Genomic DNA, 25,170 nt, shown 5'->3' on the forward strand with positions numbered 1-25,170 from the left:
AAATGCAGCCAATTCGTTGCTTACTGTATCTTAACGTCTTTTGTTTCAACTGCGAGCTACGGATCTGAGCTTGGAGCTCGACCACCGACATACGAGTTCGGCAGCTGAACCCAAATCAAACAGCCCCAAATTACAGCAGTTTGAGAAATTGGATCATATCTAATATTTATACATATTTATTTTATGTATTCAAGTTCAATATAGCCAGGTTTCGGAAGCGTGACGTGTTGGGGCATGTATTCAGTCAGTGTACCCCAACCCCTGTCCCCATTACAATTGAGCAATGCCCCGTCCCATCACATTACTTACATTATGTGGAGCAGCTCGTTGATCCTCCATATTAAACACTATCACTTTCAATAATGCACCTGGTTTAAGGTTACATTTTATTTTTTTACGTATCTTCTCTAATAGTATCTTGAACCCCAGTCACCTTAATGCAGCTCATGTCTTGACCTTCAGTACTATAAATCATATAGCAGTGATGTGATAACATACACACATACGTGTCCTGCCACGTGTTCCTCTATTTTTATCTGCTCCTCGCTCCATACTAAAAGAAGCACCACAACTGGTAGCACATTGCCGAGTCAGTGACTCTCCCAGCCATAGAAAGAGTGTAGGTGCAATTAGCAGTGACAACAAGCAAAGTACATGTACAGAGAATGGGGGATTAATAATAAAGATATTTCAAAAGCTTTAAAGTTGCAGGTGTGCATTTACAGGCAAGCTATTATGTAAAGAGCAAGACTTATGTACGGCGCTACAGACCTTCTGGTGCTATAGAAATAAAGCATAATAATAATAATGATTGCACAGTCCCATTTTTTCCCCAAAATATTATATAATAAATCCTTGTAAATTAGAGTATTAAAAGTGCTTTCCGCTTTTCTCCGTTACTAGGTTAATGAATGGGGCTGTCACTATAAAATAAAAATGTTATGTAAATTACACAAAAATACGTTATTTATAGGATGATGAATGGACCCTAAAAGAACAACAGCAGATGAATGCTGCTGTATTCTGATCTACGTAACGGCTGGTGTAAATAGAGATCAATCTGCTATAGACTTAATTAGAGTCTATAAACTCCTCTCATGAAATGCTGCCCAGTAATACTGTATCAACCCTTCTATAGAGGACAGGTGGAGGGGATGCGGTTAAATTACTGCCGCCCGGAATGCCAGCAGTAATTACTGCCGCTCGGAAAGGCCGACCTGGGACTAAAGATAGGCGTCAAAATGCCGACGCCTATCTTTAGCCCCACGCTGAAATCCCGACGCCCGGCATCCCGAACGAGGTAAATTGGGAATAGTTAGGTTGGAGCCGCGAGGGAGTAGGGTTAGGTTTAGACACCCTCCGGGGGGGACTTAGGGTTAGGCACCTCCCCGGGGAGAGGTTAGGGTTAGGCTTGGGGAAGGAGGGGTTAAGGTTAGGCTCCCACCCGGGGAGGGATAGAGTTAGGCTAGGGGAAGGAGAGGTTAGGGTTAAGCACCCCCCGGGAGGGTTAGGTTTAGGTTGCGGGAAGGGGGGGTTAGGTTTAGGCACCCTTGGGGGGGGACTTGGGGTTAGGCACCATCCCGGGAGTTTTAGGGTTAGGCACCACTAAGGGAAGGTAAGGGTTAGTGGGGGGGGGAGGGTAAGGGTTAGGGAGAGGGGAGGGTTAGAGTGCTTATACAGTCACTCCCCCTGCTGAGAACCTGAAGAAAATCGTGCCTATGCGCTGAACGCAGGAGGCTCCGCAGCCAGCCCTGACACTACAGGCTGGGGTTGCATTACCTGAGCGGAGCCCGGCACAGTAGATCATGTAGGTGGTGCTGCGCTGCTCTCTGATGTGCCACGGCCGCCTTCAATCCAGCCAGGTCCCGGTGTTGACTTAACGTACAGTGTACATTGTGAAGGCACCATGTCGCGCCACCAAAGGTGGTCCTCCCTGTCGAAGCATTGGGCGTCTACATTTCCATCTTCGCTCCCTTTCCTGTTAACAGCTGGCTACGCTACTGGTTACTGCCTAAACTTATTGATAGGTGGAGTTCTTTAAAGGTCACCTATACTCAAAAACAGTGTTTCTCAAACTCGGTCCTCAGGACCCCACACAGGTCACGTTTTCCAGGTCACCCAGCAGGTGCACAGGTGTATTCATTACTTACCGACATATTTTAAAATATCTACAGGTGGAGCTAATTATATCACTTGTGATTCTGTGAGGAGACCTGGAAAACATGCACTGTTTGAGGTCCTGAGGGCCGAGTTTGAGAACCTGTGCTCTAGGATGTTAAAAATAATTTTACCTTCCATGTACTATTTTCATAAGTTGCTGACTAATAAGTGGAGAATCTGTCTTTTACTGTATGATATACATCTTAGCCTTTTTTGTATTACTATGTCATTGAATTATTATATCTTTATATGTTATGTAGAGAAATGTATTCTCTGTTTAAACTGTGTAATAATAATAAAAATATTATTAAAAAAAAATAATAATAATAATTTTACCTATTTAAAGAGAATATACTGGGTACCAAATCTAACTGCAGTAACCCCTAATATTTGGAAGAGGGTTTCTGGATGAAATTGACTGTTGAAAACTAAGAAACATACTGTCACTGCCAGTTAAAGATTAATAAGTGACCTTCCATAGCAACATCTGTGACCATTGAAGTAAAAGTTTGGACTGTAGCAATTTTTTTTAGTCCAGTTACCCTTCAAAGGAACAAAGAGGGGTGTAGCCAGGGCCGTAGCTAGGGTAGTGCGGCCGGTGCCAACGCACAGGGCACCACAGGGCAGGGGGCGCTGTTTGGGCATGTCAAATTTCTGTTTATTATCATTCTTGCTTGTAGCTTCCTCTTATTTCATCCCCAGCATCTCCTGGCCTCTCCTATCTCTTCCCTGGCCCTTCCCCATGAAGCCATGGCCCTTTTTTGGGTGCATTAAGTACCTTTGAAAAATGAGGGGAGCGTCAATGCTCTTTCTGGCACAGGGCACCAAAAAGTCTATTTACGGCTCTGGGTGTAACCATTCTGCCAGTGGAATTTTGCACAAGAAATCTTGCATTTTCATACTGAAATTCCCTAAATTATACTTCCCCTCTACACCCTCTGCCTGGAACAGCGATCTCAGTTTACCTAGTGACAGACCCAGAAATTACAGCAGCTATAGAAAACACATTGAGGGTCATTACTGAAAACTGGTGCACAGCCAGTTGACCAATCAGATGCTTGCTTTTGTTTTCGAAAATACACTGGGACAATTAAATAGAATATGACTGGTTGCTAAAATTACATAACTTTAATTTGCACTGTTCACTATGTCCCTATAATAGCTATTGCCAGTCTAATGAATGAGAAAACTATTTACATGTATGGGGTGATCATTTAGGTGGATTTGGCTTTTTATAACTTATAGTTTCCATCATGAAATATTTTCAAAATATAATGGAGAATGTTATCTCGTGTCCTAATATAAAACAGGACAAGGCCACATGAAACTCAACAAAACCCTATAGTGTTTCTAAAGCTGGGTACACACTGACAGATACATTGGCCGATCAATTGATTGGCCAATGTATCTGCTGCCTGTCGGGCAGTGTGTACCCGCGATATGTCGGTGAACGTCGGCGTTCACCGACATATCGCATTGGCTGTGCTGCACAGCCGAAGGACAGATATGTCTGCAGACATATCTGTTCATCGGCAGGTGTGTACGGGCGGCAGCCGCGAGGAGGGGGGCGGGAACGCCCCCGCCCGCCGGGACCCGCAGATGATGGCCGTTCAGTGTGTATGAACGACCATCATCTGCAGATATATCTGTCAGGTGTGTACCCACCTTTAGAGGTATATTTACTAAAGTGCGGATTTTTAAAAGTGGAGTTGTTGCCCATAGCAACCAATCAGATTCTAGCTATTATGTTCTAGAAGGTGCTAGATAAATGATAAGTAGAATCTGATTGGTTACTATCGGCAACATCTCCATCTAAAAACCTGCACTTTAGTAAATATACCCCATAGTGTCTACAACATGGAAATTCCATGGGAAAAACTGACACTAAAAGGTATCACTACAGTACACCCCCGTTCCTTCCCAGCATGGTTTTATGGCTGCTTTTCAATCCTTGCATTGTTTAAAATGACATTATGTAAGGGATAAATGGGAGGGGGGTTTACAACTTAAAGACAGAGGCCTATTTGCATTTCAATAAAACCCTTTCTTCCTATGTTAATTTGGTTTCAGGAAATCATCCCCGCATTACAAAGCCACTGAAGCTGGCCCCTCTCCCTGTATGGACTCAGTTACCCCGCCCTTGACCCCAGGAGAAGCAGCTCCCTCAACAATGATATAATTGGCCCAAGAATGCCTGCACTGATGCAGCATGTCTATGGCCCATTCCAGGAGCAATTCACCTTCACAAGGGTGTCCTAAATATAGATGCGGCTCCAAAATAGTCCAGGGAATTGTAATATCTAAGGTCAGATAGTGAGAAGCATCCTCTGTCTATACTGGGGTGAGATAAGGAATGTCTGGCTTAAAGGACATCTCTGGCCCACTGCAGCTGTCAGCCTTCGGCTGCTGCAGAACCTCTTGGGCAGCGATCTAATTATCTCTGTACAGTCTCCGACAATATGCTATAAAGCACACCTGCTGGCCGCGGAGTTCAACTGCTGTGGGACTACAAGTCCCAGCATCAGACCTTGTACGACCAGAACTAGAAGCATATTTACAATAGGGCGAAAACCCTAACAGGATAGGGCTTATTTTTGGTACGAACAATAGGGAACAAAAATAATAATTACTACCTGCGACAACATTGCTATCAGTGACACTTACTGTACGCATATTACACGTACCGGTCAGGATGGCGAGAATGAAATAAAACCATCACAAAAATGCTATAGGGGTACACAGGGGCGCTTCTATAATGGGTGTAGGGTGTGCGGGGCACACGGGCTCCTGGGTCCAGAGGGGCCCCATATCGCACACCCTGCACTCATATTTTTAATACATACCACTCCGCCACCGGAGTCCCACGTCGGCGCCGGTATCAGCGCTACCATAATCACCTGGAAAATGGACACCGCGGCCATCTTCCTGGCGTTTGGCGCATGCACAGTAGGGAAATCACCGGGAAAATGGCCGCGGCGCCATTTTCCCGGTGACCTGTGCATGCGCTGTAGACTCTGGCCAGAGTCTACCGGTGCAGCGCGGCGCTCAGTGCACAGCTGGGTGCCCAGGAGAGAGGAGGGGGCCCCGGACAGAGACTGTACACGGGCCCTCTCCTCTCTTGAAACGCCCCTGGGGGTAGATGAATCAAACATCTAAAGAGGACAAGTGGAGAAGTTCCCCATAGCAACCAATTGGCTTACAGCTATCATTTATCTAGTACATTCTATAAAATGATAGCTAATGGCTGATTGGTTGCTATCGGGCAAATTATCCACTCGTCCTGTTTAGAGGTTTGATACATCTCCCACCTAAAGCAGTTTTGTAATGGTTTTCTCCCACTCTCGCCAGCCTGACAGGTACATGTAATATGTGTAGAATAAGCGTCACCATGCTACGTTTTATGTTATTGCTGGTAGTAATATTTTTCCCTGTATTGTTCAAAGCAAAAAAAAAAAAAGTCTTATCCTGATAGGGTTTTTTAGCCCTTTAGAAGTTTTGATGCATCTCCCCCCATTAGTCTATAAAGAAAAAAAATATTTGATAAATTATTTATTTTTTAAACTTTTTTTTTTATTTTTTTTTAGAAAGTTGATCTGTTTTTAAACTTTATTATACTTCTTTTACAAGTGCGACACCTACAATTTGGGCACACATATGGAGAGACTATCCCAGCAAAGTGGTAGGTGAACTCTTTTTCCGCTCGGCAACAGATTCGCTGAGGTGCCCGATTATTGCTCCGCTAACTTAGCGATGTGATTTAGTAAATGACTGATTTATGTTTTATCTCCGTGATGAAAATTGTGAATAAAAAAAAATTAATTATTGTGGAAATCTGAGTCTTGTGTCCTGAAGGGGTTCTGCTGTCTAGACCAGAACGTAGGACAGTTGGAATTTGCCTGCAAGAGGAAGGGACAATACCAGAGTCATCACCAGCGTAAGCATAACTACTGTATTTTCCAATTCCTGAGGCCGCAAGATGATCTGGGCGTCATCCTACAGTAAGGTGATTATGTCGATCCGTGTGGAGCCTACTAGCTGAGACGCCATGCTGGTGTAAATACGAATGCCTTTCAAACCGTTCCTGTCAACTACACATAGTTGAGACATCCATTTTGCTGAGGTGGGCATGACTTGATGATGTCATCCGCACCTTCAGGCGAGTGAGGCACTGATGACGTTTCAGCACGCCCCTGCCCACTCAGTGCCTCACCCTAACCTGGCATTCCCGGAGACTAGACAAATATGATTAATAGGCATGAACACAACTAGGAGTCATTGGGCGATACAGCAAATATTTTATTGGGAGGTAAGTATCTGGCGAGGCGTATACGCTTTATGTTTCGGAGGGTCTCTGTTCTATTCTTCTACTGTGTAGACCTAAAATCCAGCACATTTTTCAATGCTATTCTCATACATTCATATACAGCAAACTGTACTTTTATTTTCATTGAACTTTTAGGGGTATATTTACTAACGTGATAGTTTTTGGAAGTGGAGATGTTGCCCGTAGCAACTAATCAGATTCTACTTAACATGTATCTAGCACCTTCTAGAAGATAATAGCTAGTATCTGATTGGTTGCTATGGGCAACATCTCCACTTCTAAAAACTCTATAAATATACCCCTTAGTGTTACAATTCCATAAGATGAAGAGGAAATGAAAGTATCTCTTACCTGTGTAGGCCCACGAGACACCTGGAACAAACAACAAGATAAAAAAAAAATTACCAAAAGATAATAACTGCAAATTGCTCTAAAGTTATAAAAAAAACCAGCCTGGTGTCCATCATTCTGCGGTGTCCTTCTGGTGACTGACAGCCACAATAGCGTGTGAAAGATTTTCTGTAGACAAAACAAAATGTTTCTCTAAGTTGGTCGCAGCCGGCCATGCAAATAATCAGCCAAGCAAAGTATTAATGGGAGATAGTTAGTGAGCTATTTTGAACATGCTTAGTTTATTATTTAATATTGCTCTTATTCGCATATAAAAAAATACATATAGGGCCTAATGCTGTGAACACATTTGCACTAAAAAAAAAAAATGACAGATGAAAAATGCGTTCCCTAAAATCACAGCTGCCCGTATATGGTAAGTTGGGGTAATGGCGAGATGTGCGCCCCTCTGCGCCAATAGCCCATGTGCCAGCTTACATCACACACTTCTATACAGTCTTTTACACTAATAGGCTTCAATATAATACAATAGAAACTTCTCTAATACAGGAAGTATAATAACTCCACCTCATGTAACCTTCTTACTGACCGCTGCAGAGTGATTATCACCATATACACACAATTGTTTTTTTCTTACCCTTGCCATGTCAGGGGCCGATCTTCCTTGGCAAAGTTACATGTGTTATATACATTTTTCACCATTGGGTGGTACATAGGGGCTGTTACAAACTTTAGCTATGAGGCCTTTAATTACCTAGTTACGCCTCTGGCCGCTGTGTCTTGGGTTCCGGTTCCCAGGGATATGAGGAACGGTGAGGAGGGATCACTATGCCAGGGTATGCGTGGGCACGGACAAGAAGCAGGTAACTGCGGTATTTGGGGTACTTCTTATTGTATAATTGGTGGGGACAGTAACGTATATATGACCCGCATATATAACTTAGGTGTATGGGATATTTTTCCATTAATGGGAACCAGAACTTGGCAAAGGAACGTGAATAACCTCTATCATTACACAGCGCATTACATTAAAGCACAGATGACAGGACTTATAGTGTCACTGTACAATTATCACTGTCATTTGTGAGTAGACATCTCTAACATGGATTTTTGAAATAAGTGGTTTTCTGTCCTCCCTTATTTTTCTTGGCTGCCCTAGTGGGGTCACTCAGGCTGTGCTATGTGCTATATGTGACTGGCCCTGTGCATAATCATCATCACTCTGAGCTCTGCTTAATGTAGAGAGAGAGAAAAGTAATTTTTCATAATAGCCACGCCCAGATCCCCTAAAACTCCGCCCCTTACAATAAGCTCCGCCCCCTCCAAGGTCCGCGATTCGGAGGTTTTATAGCAGGAATAAGGTAATTAGTAAATAAAAAAACACCTGCTCAACAGCCACGCAAGGAGTGCTCTTCTTGCCGCACGTCCACGGCGCTGCACGTTCACGGCTCACTCCTGCTGTCTGAAGGCGTAGGGGCGGGACTCGAACCCGCTGGTGATGTGGCGTGCCAGAGGCAGGACTAAGGCACGTGCCACCGTGCCAGTCAATAGCCATGCTTATAGCCATTGTGCAACAGCGCCAGCTGGTGGGAGATTCTGGAACCACCTTTAGAAATAATCTGTATGGATGCCCAATTATTGTTTACATTGCCAAGGGAACAGGACCTGTCTGGTTATCAGGGCCGTAGCTAGGGTGGTGCAACCAGTGCCATGGCACAGGGCACCGGGGGGCAGGGCGCGCTGTTTGGACCTGTAAATTTTCCTGTTTATTATCATTATTACTCTTGTAGCTTAGTCTTCTTTTATCCCCAGCTTCTCCTGGCCTCCCCTATCTCTTCCCTGGCCCTTCCCCATGAGGCCATGGCCCTTTTTCAGGTGCACACATCTTATGTCCCTATTTAAAAATTGGGAGGGGGGGGCACCAATGCTCTCTCTGGCACAGGGCACCAAAAAAGTCGGCACATTACAGCTCTGCTGATCATATATGCAGTGGCACAGCCAAGGGGGTAGAGGTGGAGTGACTGCACTTCCAGTTGAAAATCATCCCCTATACCAGTCACATGTGCATTACACCTTTTTTTCCAGCAGCAGGATCCAGAGCTCCTGTCAGCGTCATGCATATAATGATGCAACGTTTCTACCGATCAGAGACTGGAAGAGACGAATGTCAGCACTCCACTGCAGGAGACTGGAGGGCATACTTGCCGACATTCAGGAAGAAGGCAGCTGAATGTCTGCGCACAACGGGGGGGGGGGGGGCATGGCTGGCTAATGATTATCCATTAGGGTCAGGGCGGAGCCACGTGATCGAGTCATCATGGCCCCGATCCCTCTTCACAATGCCTAAAAAACGTAATTGTAAAGTAGGGGGCGGGGCCCCCCCACTGCAGGGATTTCTACATTAATCTGGGGGGTGGTAGGGAGGGTCACCTTCCTTTCCGGGGGGGCCGGGGGCAGCACCCGATATTCGGGAGGGTAGGCAAGCCTGCTGGAGGAGGCCGTGAAGCGGAGGCAGACAGGAGTGGAGGAGCACACAAGGATGGCATACATGAGGTAAGTTAACTTGTATATGGGACATGACAAGACATACAAATGGAATCGGTATGAAATACCGCCTGTCTCCCGGTGTCGGGAAAATGACAGGCGTCTAGACATAGACGCCTGTCATTTAACACACGCCGTGATAAAGCAATCGGGAAGCCGGCTGTCGGTATCACGTCATCCGGTTTCCCAATTGCATCCCATACAAATGATGGAGGGATAGCACAAAACAGGACATATTTGCCGATTTCCTGGCTTCCTGGTCGGCTCTACCAGAAAGAGGTGCGTGTCACAGGAAAGTGGGTGGACCGGTGGGTGTGATGACGCAATTGCATAATTGTGGTGTTTCCCCCACTACACAACGCTGCAATTACTGGCATTGTGAACCGAAGGGCGGAGCCGCAATGACACAATTCAGTGCGAATCACGTCATCGTCTGCCCAGACCGTCCACTTATGTACGGTGTTCGGGAGCCTCCCAGACATTTTAGGAGAATAGGCAAGTATGATATACAGATTATGGGGTTGCACAGAACAGAACATACAGATGTACAGAATAGAGATGATGAGGTGGAAGCACAGAGCTGGGCCTACAGATGATGGGGGCAGCACAGAACAAGATATACAGAAGATGGCCAGAAAAGGACATACAAATAATGGGGGGGGGGGGGGGACTAGAACAATACAGCTCATACAGATTTATGGGGGGTTGGCACAGAAGAGGGCATACAGATGATGGGGGAGTCGTGGCACGAAACATGACATATAGATGATGGGGGGTACATTGTGAAGCGGGGTAGCAATGACGCAAATCGACATGAACTGCATCATCGGCTGTCCGGACTGCTCACGTTAGCTCGGTTAGTTCGGCGGGTGCCGGCCAGCTCCAGGAGACTTGCCCACTCTTCCAGGCGGCCAGGAGCTCTACTAGATATTCAGGAGCCACCCGGACGTTCCAGGAGAGTAGGGAAGTATGACATACAGATGACAGGGTATCACAGAAGGGGACATAGAGATGATGGGATAGCACAGGACATACAGCTAATGGCAGGATAGCACAGAACGGGACATACAGCTAATGGCAGGATAGCACAGAACAGGACATACAGCTAATGGCAGGATAGCACAGAACGGGACATACAGCTAATGGCAGGACAGTACAGAACGGGACATACAGCTAATGGCAGGATAGCACAGAACGGGACATACAGATAATGGCAGGATACTACAGAACAGGACATACAGCTAATGGCAGGATAGCACAGAACAGGACATACAGCTAATGGCAGGATAGCACAGAACAGGACATACAGCTAATGGCAGGATAGCACAGAACAGGACATACAGCTAATGGCAGGATAGCACAGAACAGGACATACAGCTAATGGCAGGATAGCACAGAACAGGACATACAGCTAATGGCAGGATAGCACAGAACAGGACATACAGCTAATGGCAGGATAGCACAGAACGGGACATACAGCTAATGGCAGGATAGCACAGAACGGGACATACAGCTAATGGCAGGATAGCACAGAACGGGACATACAGCTAATGGCAGGACAGCACAGAGCAGCACATACAGCTAATGGCAGGATAGCACAGAACAGGACATACAGCTAAGGGCAGGATAGCACAGAACGGGACATACAGCTAATGGCAGGATAGCACAGAACGGGACATACAGATGATGGGATAGCACAGAACAGGACATACAGCTAATGGCAGGATAGCACAGAACGGGACATACAGCTAATGGCAGGATAGCACAGAACAGGATATACAGCTAATGGCAGGATACTACAGAACAGGACATACAGCTAATGGCAGGACAGTACAGAACGGGACATACAGCTAATGGCAGGATAGCACAGAACAGGACATACAGCTAATGGCAGGATAGCACAGAACAGGACATACAGCTAATGGCAGGATAGCACAGAACAGGACATACAGCTAATGGCAGGATAGCACAGAACGGGACATACAGCTAATGGCAGGATAGCACAGAACGGGACATACAGCTAATGGCAGGATAGCACAGAACGGGACATACAGCTAATGGCAGGACAGCACAGAGCAGCACATACAGCTAATGGCAGGATAGCACAGAACAGGACATACAGCTAAGGGCAGGATAGCACAGAACGGGACATACAGCTAATGGCAGGATAGCACAGAACGGGACATACAGATGATGGGATAGCACAGAACAGGACATACAGCTAATGGCAGGATAGCACAGAACGGGACATACAGCTAATGGCAGGATAGCACAGAACAGGATATACAGCTAATGGCAGGATACTACAGAACAGGACATACAGCTAATGGCAGGACAGTACAGAACGGGACATACAGCTAATGGCAGGATAGCACAGAACGGGACATACAGATAATGGCAGGATACTACAGAACGGGACATACAGCTAATGGCAGGATAGCACAGTACAGGACATACAGCTAATGGCAGGATAGCACAGAACAGGACATACAGATAATGGCAGGATAGCACAGAACGGGACATACAGCTAATGGCAGGATAGCACAGAACGGGACATACAGCTAATGGCAGGATAGCACAGAACGGGACATACAGCTAATGGCAGGATAGCACAGAACGGGACATACAGCTAATGGCAGGATAGCACAGTACGGGACATACAGCTAATGGCAGGATAGCACAGAACGGGACATACAGATAATGGCAAGATACTACAGAACGGGACATACAGCTAATGGCAGGATAGCACAGAACAGGACATACAGCTAATGGCAGGATAGCACAGAACAGGACATACAGCTAATGGCAGGATAGCACAGAACAGGACATACAGCTAATGGCAGGATAGCACAGAACAGGACATACAGCTAATGGCAGGATAGCACAGAACAGGACATACAGCTAATGGCAGGATAGCACAGAACGGGACATACAGCTAATGGCAGGATAGCACAGAACGGGACATACAGCTAATGGCAGGATAGCACAGAACGGGACATACAGCTAATGGCAGGACAGCACAGAGCAGCACATACAGCTAATGGCAGGATAGCACAGAACAGGACATACAGATGATGGGATAGCACAGAACGGGACATACAGCTAATGGCAGGACAGCACAGAACAGGACATACAGCTAATGGCAGGATAGCACAGAACGGGACATACAGCTAATGGCAGGATAGCACAGAACGGGACATACAGCTAATGGCAGGATAGCACAGAACGGGACATACAGCTAATGGCAGGACAGCACAGAGCAGCACATACAGCTAATGGCAGGATAGCACAGAACAGGACATACAGCTAATGGCAGGATAGCACAGAACGGGACATACAGCTAATGGCAGGATAGCACAGAACGGGACATACAGATGATGGGATAGCACAGAACAGGACATACAGCTAATGGCAGGATAGCACAGAACGGGACATACAGCTAATGGCAGGATAGCACAGAACAGGATATACAGCTAATGGCAGGATACTACAGAACAGGACATACAGCTAATGGCAGGACAGCACAGAACGGGACATACAGCTAATGGCAGGACAGCACAGAACGGGACATACAACTAATGGCAGGACAGCACAGAACGGGACATACAGCTAATGGCAGGACAGCACAGAACGGGACATACAGCTAATGGCAGGACAGCACAGAACGGGACATACAGCTAATGGCAGGATAGCACAGAACCGGACATACAGCTAATGGCAGGATAGCACAGAACGGGACATACAACTAATGGCAGGACAGCACAGAACGGGACATACAGCTAATGGCAGGACAGCACAGAACGGGACATACAGCTAATGGCAGGACAGCACAGAACGGGACATACAGCTAATGGCAGGACAGCACAGAACGGGACATACAGCTAATGGCAGGACAGCACAGAACGGGACATACAGCTAATGGCAGGATAGCACAGAACGGGACATACAGCTAATGGCAGGACAGCACAGAACGGGACATACAGCTAATGGCAGGATAGCACAGAACGGGACATACAGCTAATGGCAGGATAGCACAGAACGGGACATACAGCTAATGGCAGGATAGCACAGAACGGGACATACAGCTAATGGCAGGATAGCACAGAACGGGACATACAGCTAATGGCAGGATAGCACAGAACGGGACATACAGCTAATGGCAGGATAGCACAGAACGGGACATACAGCTCATGGCAGGATAGCACAGAACAGGACATACAGATGATGGGATAGCACAGAACGGGACATACAGCTAATGGCAGGACAGCACAGAACGGGACATACAGCTAATGGCAGGACAGCACAGAGCAGCACATACAGCTAATGGCAGGATAGCACAGAACAGGACATACAGCTAATGGCAGGATAGCACAGAACAGGACATACAGCTAATGGCAGGATAGCACAGAACGGGACATACAGCTAATGGCAGGATAGCACAGAACGGGACATACAGCTAATGGCAGGATAGCACAGAACGGGACATACAGCTAATGGCAGGATAGCACAGAACAGGACATACAGCTAATGGCAGGATAGCACAGAACAGGACATACAGCTAATGGCAGGATAGCACAGAACAGGACATACAGCTAATGGCAGGATAGCACAGAACAGGACATACAGCTAATGGCAGGATAGCAGAGGACGGGACATACAGCTAATGGCAGGATAGCACAGAACGGGACATACAGCTAATGGCAGGATAGCACAGAACGGGACATACAGCTAATGGCAGGATAGCACAGAACAGGACATACAGATGATGGGATAGCACAGAACAGGACACACAAATGATGGGGGGAGCACAGAACAGGACATGCAAATGATAGAGTGGGGGGAACACATTGCAGGGCATACAGATGTGGTGTGGGGACACAACACAAAATCATATAAATGGGTGGTGTACAATACAGGACATAGAACATCTCAGACAGGTGAAGTGGGAGAGTATAATACAGGATATATAGTTTGGGGGCGCAACATTTTTCAGATAACTCAACATAAGTCCCAGAACCAATTGTTCAAAACTACTTTAGAATTGTGTTAAGTACTACTGGGTAATTGACCATATTCAAAAATAATTGCTTTATTGGTAGAATGGATAACAAACCGGTACTGTGACAGTACAAGATACTAACCCTGCTGCCTAAGGTTAGAAGCTATGACCAATTGCTATGGTCAAGTGACATTTAGAATAAAAAATGTATTAAATGGATAACACAGAATGTAATCACCACCAAACACCACAACACTTGTTACCTCTACTCCCCCATCTATCACGTGTGCTCTCTCAGCTAACTAGTTCTAATTACGGTACAAAGGATAACCAGGGTTTCTTAATGTCCAATCTGAGGCTTGTATCACGTGCAAAGCTGTGTGTCGCCACAAACATTTACATTTGCATTTTGCTGGAGTATCAGTCCGGGTTTGTGTAATGAATGCAGTTCCCACAACAATGAGAAATTGGGTACGCTCTGCACCTCTGCTATGTACGCAGTAAGCTGGAGGCAGTGACAGATAGTTCTGTACTCATCTCCTTACTGCATACAAATAACATTCTGAAATTTGAAGGACAGGGAGATCCCATTCTTATATAAATACAGTTACTCTCTACTCACCTGCAACCACAGACTGACAAATGCCCAGAATAAGCCTAGAGCACCCAATAGCCCCCACAGGTGCTCTGACCAGGCAGAGCTGCTGCTGGACTGTAAGCATCATATAGGGATAGTATCTCTGTCTATAGCTGCATTTGTTGCCACACTGAGCTGGGAAGAAGTATTTGGTGCAGCCACTAACCCCCAACCCACCCTGAACTTGCCCTGAGATCACACCACTACACAACGGTCTTAAGCTGGGTACACACCTCAACAATGTGCCCAGTGACATGGCGATGCGATGTAACGATATATCACATCACCATACACACTGATCCGCCGTATGCTGATGTGATATATCGTTACATGCTTAATGTAACTACACCCCGTCCTCCATCACATTGTCCCATGTGCAACTCATCCGATGTGGGAAGATGGGGCCACCAAATTCATCAAACGATGATTGCGTGGATTTGGGGGAACACACTATACGATGGTCGTTGCAATCCAGTGCTGCTCCCAAGTTCGACCAATATATCAGATAGTATACCCAGATAAAAAGTGGAAAAAGTTAGCATTATGCTTAAAATATCAACATTATCCTTTGAACGGTATCCGGTGATTAGGTCTACAATAAAAAGGTAGACAATGTTTAGGTAGACAATACAAGTTAAACAGGCAATAGGTCGACACAGTCTGAAGGTTGACATTCTAAAGGTTGACTGGTAAGAAAGTCGACACGTACAGAAATGGTTGGGTTAGGATTAGGCACTTACCGGAAGGATAGGGTTAGGCACTTACCCCGACGGTTAGGCACCAGGAGGGAGAGTTAGGGTTAGGCACCAGGAGGGAGAGTTAGGGTTAGGCACCAGGAGGGTTAGGGTTAGGCACCAGGAGGGAGAGTTAGGGTTAGGCACCAGGAGGATTAGGGTTAGGCACTACAAGGGACGGTTAGGGTCAGGCACCTACCCCGACGGTTAGCGATAGGCACCAAGAGGGAGGATTAGTGTCAGGCACCTCTCCCGACGATTAGCGTTAGGCACCAAGAGGGAGGGTTAGGGTTAGGCACCTACCCCGACGGTTAGGGTTAGGCACCAAGAGGGAGGGTTAGGGTTAGGCACCTACCCCGACGGTTAGGGTTAGGCACCAGGAGGGATGGTTAGGGCTAAAAAACAAACAAAACATGTGTCGACCTAATGACCCTGTCGACCTTCTGTACTTGCCAACCTTCTTACCAGTCGACATTTAGTGTCGACCTTCAGACCCTGTCGAAATATTGCCTGTCTAACTTGTATTGTGTACATAAACATTGTCTACCTTTTTATTGTAGATCTAATGATCCATACCCCCTTTGAACATAAAATTCTTAAAATAACAATGAGGCTAATTTCATATTTTTTTTTCTTTATCAAGTGGCCTACATATAAACTGGAAAGATTTTCTGTAGACAAAACAAAACGTTCCTCTAATTCTGTGTACACACTGACAGATATATCGCCATTGAATGGGCGATAGAATTGTAGTGCACCGACGGATGTGTACAGACGATATGTCTGTGAATGGTGTCGTTCACAGACATATCGCATCTGCCCTATCCGATGCCTATATATCTTACAGATATATTGGCACTTCTGGCTGTGTGTACGGGCAATCCGCAGACCGCCCGTACACTAGCTGGTGGGACCCGCCGGTGACAGACATTTCCCGCCCAGTTGTGATGTCAGTGCAGACACATCGGCCGAACGATTGGTAAGTGTGTATGCACATAGCACACTACATACAAATCGTGAGATAGATCGGCGGCTCGGCCGGGTGTGTCCCCAGCTTTAGTTGGTCACAGCCGGCCATGAAAATAATCTGTCATGCAATGTATTAATGGGAGATAGTTAGTGAGCTTGTTTAATTATTATTTAATATGTCTCTTATTCTTATTACCCAAAAAAAGATACATATTGGGCCTAATGCTGTGAACACATTTGCACTAACAAAATGGAGGATTTAAAATATGTTTACTAAAAAAAAAAATCACAGCTGCCCGTATATGGTAAGTTGGAGTAATGGCGAGATGTGCGCCCCTCTGCCCCAATAGCCCATGTGCCAGCTTACATCACACACTTCTATACAGTCTTTTACACTAATAGGCTTGAATATAATACAATAGAAACTTCTCTAATACAGGAAGTATAATAACTCCACCTCATGTAACCTTCTTACCGACCGCTGCAGAATGATTATCACCAGCGCGGATTTGTACCAGCCCTCAGGCTCCCACAATTGATCAGTCGTATGTGCGTCTCAGAGCAGCTATGTACATTATTTATGCCATAAATGGCCTATAGAAGAGGATGAGAATACATCCCATATATATATATATATATATACTGCCTTTAGGGTGGGGATTTGGTGACTGAGCGGGGGCTCTGCAGCTCTGGGGCTGAGAGGGCCGCTATGTTTTGGGTTCCAGTTCCCGGGGTCTTGAGGAATGGTGAGGAGGGATCACTATGCCAGGGTATGCGTGGGCACGGACAAGAAGCAGGTAACTGCGGTATTTGGGGTACTTCTTATTGTATAATTAGTGGGGACAGTAACGTATTTATGACCCGCATATATAAATTAGGTGTATGGGATATTTTTCCATTAATGGGAACCAGAACTTGGCAAAGGAACGTGAATAACCTCTATCATTACACAGCGCATTACATTAAAGCACAGATGACAGGACTTATAGTGTCACTGTACAATTATCACTGTCATTTGTGAGTAGACATCTCAAACATGGATTTTTGAAATAAGTGGTTTTCTATTCTCCCTTATTTTTCTTGGCTGCCCTAGTGGGGTCACTCAGGCTGTGCTATGTGCTATATGTGACTGGCCCTGTGCATAATCATCATCACTCTGAGCTCTGCTGAAAAGAAAAGAGCTCAGAGAAAAGTAATGTTCCATAATAGCCCCGCCCAGGTCCTCCCGAAACTCCGCCCCTTACAATAAGCTCCGCCCCTCCAAGTTCCGCGATTTTATGGCAAGAATAAAGGTGCAATAAGGTAATTAATAAATAAAAAACCACCTGCTCAACAGCCATGCAAGGAGTGCTCTTCTTACCGCACGTCCACGGCGCCGCACGTTCACGGCTCACTCCCGCTGTCTGAAGGCGCAGGGGCGGGACTCGAACCCGCGGGTGATGTGGCGTCCCAGAGGCAGGACTTAAGACACGCGCCACCGTGCCAGCCAGTAGCTGCTGGCAGCTCTGAGACCCTTGAAGCTCATTTGCCATATTACGTCATACTTATAGCCATTGTGCAACAGCGCCACCTGGAGGCAGATGTTGGAACAACCTGTATAACATACATGGATGCCCAATTATTGTTTACATTGCCAGAACAAGAAAACATGGCCTGACCGGCCATATATACAGTGGCGTAGCCAGGGGGAGTGACCGCACTTCCAGGTGAAAGTCATCACTTACGCCAGTCACATGTGCACTAAACTTTTTTTTTTAATTTCAGCAGCAGGAGCCAGAGCATTGCGGACGTGCTGTAATGATCCAGCGGTGCTGCTGGTCAGAGACTGGAAGAGCCGCAAGTCAGCACTGCAGAAGAATGGTGGAGGCCACGAAACGGAGGCAGACAGGAGTGGAGAAGCACAAAAGGATGGCCTGCATGAGGTAAGTCATTGTGTGTATGCGATACAGGACATACAGTACAGATCATGGGCGGTACCAATGGGGGTAGCACAGAACAAGACATACAGATGATGGCGGGGAGGGGGTAGTGCAGAACAGGACATACAGATGATGGTGGGGAGGGGGTGGTAGTACAGAACAGGACATACAGATGATGGTGGGGGGTGGTAGTACAGAACAGGACATACAGATGATGGTGGGGGGGTGGTAGTACAGAACAGGACATACAGATGATGGTGGGGGGGTGGTAGTACAGAACAGGACATACAGATGATGGTGGGAAGGGGGTAGTACAGAACAGGACATACAGATGATGGTGAGGAGGGGGTAGTACAGAAAAGTACATACAGCATATTTGCAGACTTCCTGGCTTCCAGGTCGGCTCAGCGGCGAGGAGTACTATGGGAATACTATGGGAATGTCATTCCCATGCTACACATGTCAAAATTAGCGGCCTTGTGAAGCGGGGTCACAATGACGCGATTTGGCATTACCTGCATCATCGGCTGTCCGGACTGCCCACTTTCGCTCGGTTAGTTCGGCGGGTGTCTACTAGCTCCAGGAGACTTTCCAGACATAAACGGGTGAGTCAGATTCTCGCAAATCAGCCTTTGTACATATGCAGGCGGCTTGTTTGTGGGCACGCACTGAACCAATTTGCATAAGTTTAACTTGACATAAGTCACAGAGATAATCGTTTGCATTCCATTTAGTATTGGGTTAGCTGCTGCCGGACTAACTCACCATATTAAAAATAAATAAATAAAATGCTTTATTCAAAGAATGGAAATAAGAAAACCGGTACTGTGACAGTACAAGATACTAACCCTGCTGCCTAAGGTTGGGAGCTATGACCAATTGCTATGGTCAAGAGACATTTAGAATAAAAAACTTATTAAATGGAGAACACAGAATGTAATCACCACCAAACACCACAACACTTGTTACCTCTATTCCCCCATCTATCACGTGTGCTCTATCAGCTACTAGTTCTAATTACGGTACAAAGGATAACCAGGGTTTCTTAAGGTGGAATTCAATTGGCTGTTGGATATACCCCACAGCTAACTGATTGCATATTGGGGGGAACAGCTATTCAATGAGTTAGTCTTTTCCCCACGTCGTGATCACTTGGATAACACGCACTAACCCATTGCTTCCACGTAAAATGAGGAATCAATGTGTTTCGCTGCGTTTATTAAAATGCAGAACCAACATTTCAGCGCAGATTTTTCCTCGGAGCTCTTGAGGATGCAATGATAAATCCCGCCTCTGGTAATTACCGCGCAGGGTTCCAGCAGCTAATTCAATTGGGCGGCGCGGCTAATTAATTGCCTCCTAAATGTCCAACCTGAGGCTTGTATCATGCCCAGGGCTGTGTGTCGCCACAAACATTTACATTTGCCCTCAGAACATTTGCGCTACTTGCATGTTGCTGGAGTGTCAGTCCCAGGTTTGTGTAATGACTGCAGTTCCCACTACTGTGATAAATTGGGTATGTTCTGCGTTATGGAGCGTGAAGGACAGTGAGAACCCAATTTTATATAAATTGAAATACACTCTGCTACTCACCTGCAACCATAGACTGACAAATGCCCAGAATAAGCCCTAGAGCACCCAGTAGGCCCAACAGGTGCTCTGACCAGGCAGTGGCGCTGCTAGGCTATAAGCATCATATAGGGATAGTGGACCTCATTCAGACCCGGTCGCAAGCGCTGAGCACTCGCAACCGGGTCGATGTTTAGGCCCTGCGCACGCGCAGCGGCCGCACTGTGCGGGCGCAAGCCCCAGAGCGAGAGAGAAAATCTCTCGCTCCGGAGCTCAGTACAAAAGGGGCGGCTGTGAATGTTGATCGACAGCTCGACCCGTTTTGTAGGCGTAGCGGGGGGGGGGGGTGGTTTCACAAACGGAGGCGTTCCTTAAGGAATGCCTGCCATTTTGTGGGCGGCCGCATGACATCAGCAGTGATGTCAGTGGGGAGCTTACTGCTCGATCAGAGCAGGAAGCTCCCTGGGGCTTGCGGTTGCCGAGACCCAACCTTAGGGTCTCGTTGCAAGCCTCGATGGTCGCGATGACCTTGACCATCGCGACCATCAACCTGGTCGGTCGCTAAAGCTATGGGTGGTAACCCACAGCTTAGCTAGCGACCAGGAGGTCGCACTTGAAAAGTCAAGCGGCCCCCCTCATTCAGAGCGAGCGCTCGCTTCTTGCGATCACCCCTGAATGAGGGCCAGTATCTCTTGTCTATAGCTACACACTGCATTTGTTGCCACACTGAGCTGAGAAGAAGTATTTGGTGCAGCCACTAGCCCCCAACCCACCCTGAACTTGCCCTGAGATAGGGCAGATCTGACAATCTCAGTCACGATGCACTGGAATAGTTAGGAGGCACGATAGATCGTTTGTCACATTGGACAGTTTTTAACACCAAATCGTGCCCACGACTGCCAGGGAGCTGCTGGGGAGAGTTCAAGGGGAAATCTTACACAATGTCGGATCGTGAGCACATCGCCAAGTGTGTAGGCACCCTCAGACTATTGATTATATAACTGAGCAGGCACAGTGTGAGTGATGGCTTTGCAGACTTGCGGTGCAGAAATACTGTGTGGATAGGTGGATTCATACACAGCCACCAAATGAGGTTTATCCACATCATGTTTGCATGTAAATGAAAACATTGAAATAACCCCAGATGTTACGCACGCACGGGGGCATCTTAAGAGAGGAGGGGGCCCGTGTGCACTCCCTGTGCGGGGCCCCCTCCTCTCTCCCCGGTGGCCGGCAGCCGACTGACGCGGCTAGCCAGCCACCGGAGCCTTAGTAGACTCAGGCACTAGAGTGTGCCCGGAGTCTACTGCGCATGCGCAGAACACCGGAAAAATGGCCGTGGTGGCCATTTTCTGGTGTTTTGAGCAGCGCAGACACCTGACGTGGGACCACGGACAGGTAAGTCTAAAATAATATGGGTGCAGTGTGTGCAGTGCGGGGCCCCCCTGGACCCGGGGGGGCCCGTGTGCCCTGCACACACTGTACCCATTATAGATACGCCACTGCGCATGCAACAGATGCAAGGACGTACCGCATCGGGTCCTTGAGTAAAGGGGACATACCTCCCAACAGTCCCATGCCGGACTGTGTGGGATAACAAGACAGTCCTTTAGAAGCAGGACATTGGGGAGGCTTGCATTTAGTTATTCAATTAGATCATTCATTGTAATTATTATCATTATGACAACTGAATGTCCTGTGGTGAGATAGTCATATGTGAACGTAGCATAATTGTACAGCTCTCTGGAGGAATCACGTGAGGCTCCTGTAATCTATTATATTGTGTGTCGCTGGCTTATTACGCTCAGGAGGCTTTTTTGCTGATCCCGATTTACGATTTGTGATTGTAAACAGTTCTCTGCCCAAATGAAACAGCCCCCACATAAAACAAAGCAGCAGCATTACTGAGAGACTGGACAGGGGCCATTTGGCTCCATATCAGCTTCATCCTGTCCTTTTACCACACAATATAAACTACACATGAATATTTTACCCCCCTAATCTATTGAAACGAATTACACTAACATAAAAAACACAATTGATATCATGTTCAACTAAGCACCTGTGTTGTGGCTTCATTCCACATTGCAGCTTATAATTTCAAGGGTTACAAGCCAAAAAGTTGTAAATTATAGTCTGTTTCCCCTATAGCGGCAAAAAGGTCCCAAAGGTCTCCACAGTAGGCCACATTCTATACAATACGGGTCCAAACAGCTAACATTGGCTTAAATTGACACAAGCTAGAAATTCGACACAAAAAATGACACAAGACGTAGAAATTTGGATTTTCTAAAATTTCAGTACAACAGTCTAACATACGAACAATATTGTGGCGCTTTTTTTAATATTATTATTGTTATTATTAGTTTTGGTTATCATTAAAGCACAACCAGATACTGATATGAGACATTGTTGACCGATGAAGACGGGTAGCGTCGTAACTGTAATACAATCTATCCATTTGTGTGTTTTATAAACAGAATCGTAACTCTCAAATTTCAAAGTGTCGTTAATATTTCGAAACAATGTTTTATCCCGCTTGCAATGTCAAAAAAAGTTTAATCTCTCGGACTCATGAATGAAAAATAAGATAAAGTGGAAATATCAGTTCAAAAATATGAAAGTGGGCAATACTGGGCACCATCGGCAAAGGTCCACAGTGAATGGGGTATTACCCCCCCATACATACATGCCCATTTGCATTATGCTGGAGGCAGTGAAAGAGTTACCAGGTATTCCTGCTACTGCCATTGATCTCCTTATTGAATCCAAAGGCGACAAAAAAAAAAAATCTGCAGCGTCAAGGTCAGCGAGAACCCAATTTAATATAAATTCATAATATACTGTCTACTCACCAGCAACCGCAGACTGACAGATGCTCAGGATGAGCACAGAGTAACCCGGCAGCCAATAGACCCCACAGGTGCTGTGCACAGACATATCCGCTGCTGAGCTGTAAGTGTCCTGTGTCTCTACACTGGCTTTGCTGACACACTGATTGTGCACGGGACTGCAGATAAGTTCTAGGTCCAGCAACGGCCCCCACCTCACTGAGACTCGCACTGAGAACTCAGCACCACTCAGCTCTTTTTAAGGTGGTCCAAGGGAGACAGAGGGCAGAGTCTGCTGAGGGCCAATCAGCTGTACTAGCCCCAATCCCAGTATGTGCTACTCTTTATCAGAGGCTTGTGGCATTGTAATGCAAACACACATAGACACAAAAGCTACACAAATACACACTCTACACAAACACTTGCTCTATACACACACTACACAGACACACGCTCTGCACAAACACACTTGTGGTACCCCAGACCTTGGTGTACTCATGCATGTTGTGTCCTATATGTAAATTCTGTATATAGAATATGTAAATACAGTGTGCTCTGGGTATGTGGCAAAGACTAATCAATATAAACCATATTGTAACTGACTGATAAATTGATGCCCCACCAGAGACCGGGGGCAGTTACCCGTATACCTATATGTACTGGTGCAGGTAATATGCGGTGTCAGCAGCAGGTCACATGACACAGAAGCTGCTGGAACCAGCGGTAGGGGGCGGAGTAAGACAGTTACGTCGGTTACAGGGAGCCCTGAGAGGGCGGCGAGGACGGAAGGACTCGCGCAGCAACGCTCACCGGAGTCTCTGCGGACGCCGGAGTAACATCAGGAATCGGTAGCGCTGCACATTACAACTGGCTGATAAAGCTCCTGGCGGTGTGCCTGTGATCCGGCAGTGATGTACAGCGCTTGTGGCTGGAGGTGGAGAGTGGAGGCCGGCCTTCTATATGGAGGCCGGCCTTGAGGCAGACTCTCCCTCCTACACGGGGTGCAGGGAAGTGAGCAGGGAGCCCGGTGTCAGAGCTGATATGAAGGAGGGCGGTGATCTTATTAGCTGATCCTCATTTCCGGACAAAGGTGACGCCTGGAGAGGCCTGTACTCACACTAATCACAGCCCTGCATTATAGCACTACCTCCCCACTGCTACACAGTAACAGCCAGCGCTCACAGCAGAGACTAGCTCATCTCCCCAGGCCATAGTGTCTCTGTATAATCAGAATAGTTACATCTGTTCCTAGGACACCATTAGTAGCGCAAAGCAGCCAATAATACTGTACTGAAAGACTCGCTAAAGTCACTGAATAGTTCTCAGGGTCTCACTCAGAGCCGCTCGTAAGCGGCCGTTCGTTCGTTATGAGCGATGTTCGCACATCTGCGCATGCGTACGGATTGTAATACGCGTGCGCCAACCAGTCAGTGCGGACGAAAATCGTTTATTCGCTAAATAGCGAATGCCTGCTACTTTGAGTGACAGGAGGAGGCGTATGTGGGTGGTAACAGGGGAAGGTGCTTGAAAACGGGGAGTGGAGATCAGAACGCAGGCGTGCTTAAAGGTCAAAACGGGCGTTTTAAGGGTGTGCATAATTAAAACAGCAGCGTCATCGACCACGTCACTTGGTTATTTTATAGTCAGAACTGCTCGCAAGATAGCGGTAGGAAAAACCAACCACAAGAATAGCGAGCAGTTCAGACGCTGTTCGATGTACTCGATTAATCTATTAAATAGCGGACATGACGTATGGTGCGAGCGGCCAGGGGGCGTATTTTTCAAAAAACCGGCCGCATGTTTTGATCGCTCGTTCAGACATAGAGGCGGCAACAGACCGCAAAGAGCGAACGGTTCATTTAAATAGCCACCCCCTTTATCAGAACGACCGTCCGCAAATAGCGTCCGGCTCTGAATCAGACCCTCAGTCCTTAAAGTACAGTGATACGCCAAGTGCAACTTTCACAGTGTCTTGTGCTGGCAGAAAAGAGATAGTAAAGACTGTTTTAAGAATAATTTCTTTGCCACAAACAGAGGGCCTGATTCAGAGCCGCTTGTAAGCGGCCGCTCGTTCGCTCCGAGCGATGTTTGCCCAACTGCGCATGCGTACGGATCGTTATACGCATGCGCAAA

At 46.7% G+C, this 25,170-nt stretch overlaps 1 protein-coding gene across 1 annotated transcript in view; it reads right to left on the reverse strand.

Annotated features, from left to right (window-relative positions):
- The window catches only part of CA14 (carbonic anhydrase 14), a 64,605-nt gene extending 41,358 nt beyond the window's left edge, over positions 1-23,247 (reverse strand). Inside the window, exons 1-2 of the mRNA XM_088449617.1 lie at positions 23,062-23,247; positions 6,836-6,856 (exon numbers count right to left, since the gene is read on the reverse strand). Coding sequence (XP_088305743.1) covers positions 6,836-6,856; positions 23,062-23,146 — 106 coding nt within the window. The 5' untranslated portion in view covers positions 23,147-23,247. The remainder of the gene's footprint in view (positions 1-6,835; positions 6,857-23,061) is intronic.
- Between the last annotated feature and the right edge of the window lie 1,923 nt (positions 23,248-25,170).

This window comes from Taudactylus pleione, unplaced genomic scaffold (assembly GCF_031769625.1).
Source record: "Taudactylus pleione unplaced genomic scaffold, aTauple2 ptg000490l, whole genome shotgun sequence".
Lineage (NCBI taxonomy): Eukaryota > Metazoa > Chordata > Amphibia > Anura > Myobatrachidae > Taudactylus > Taudactylus pleione.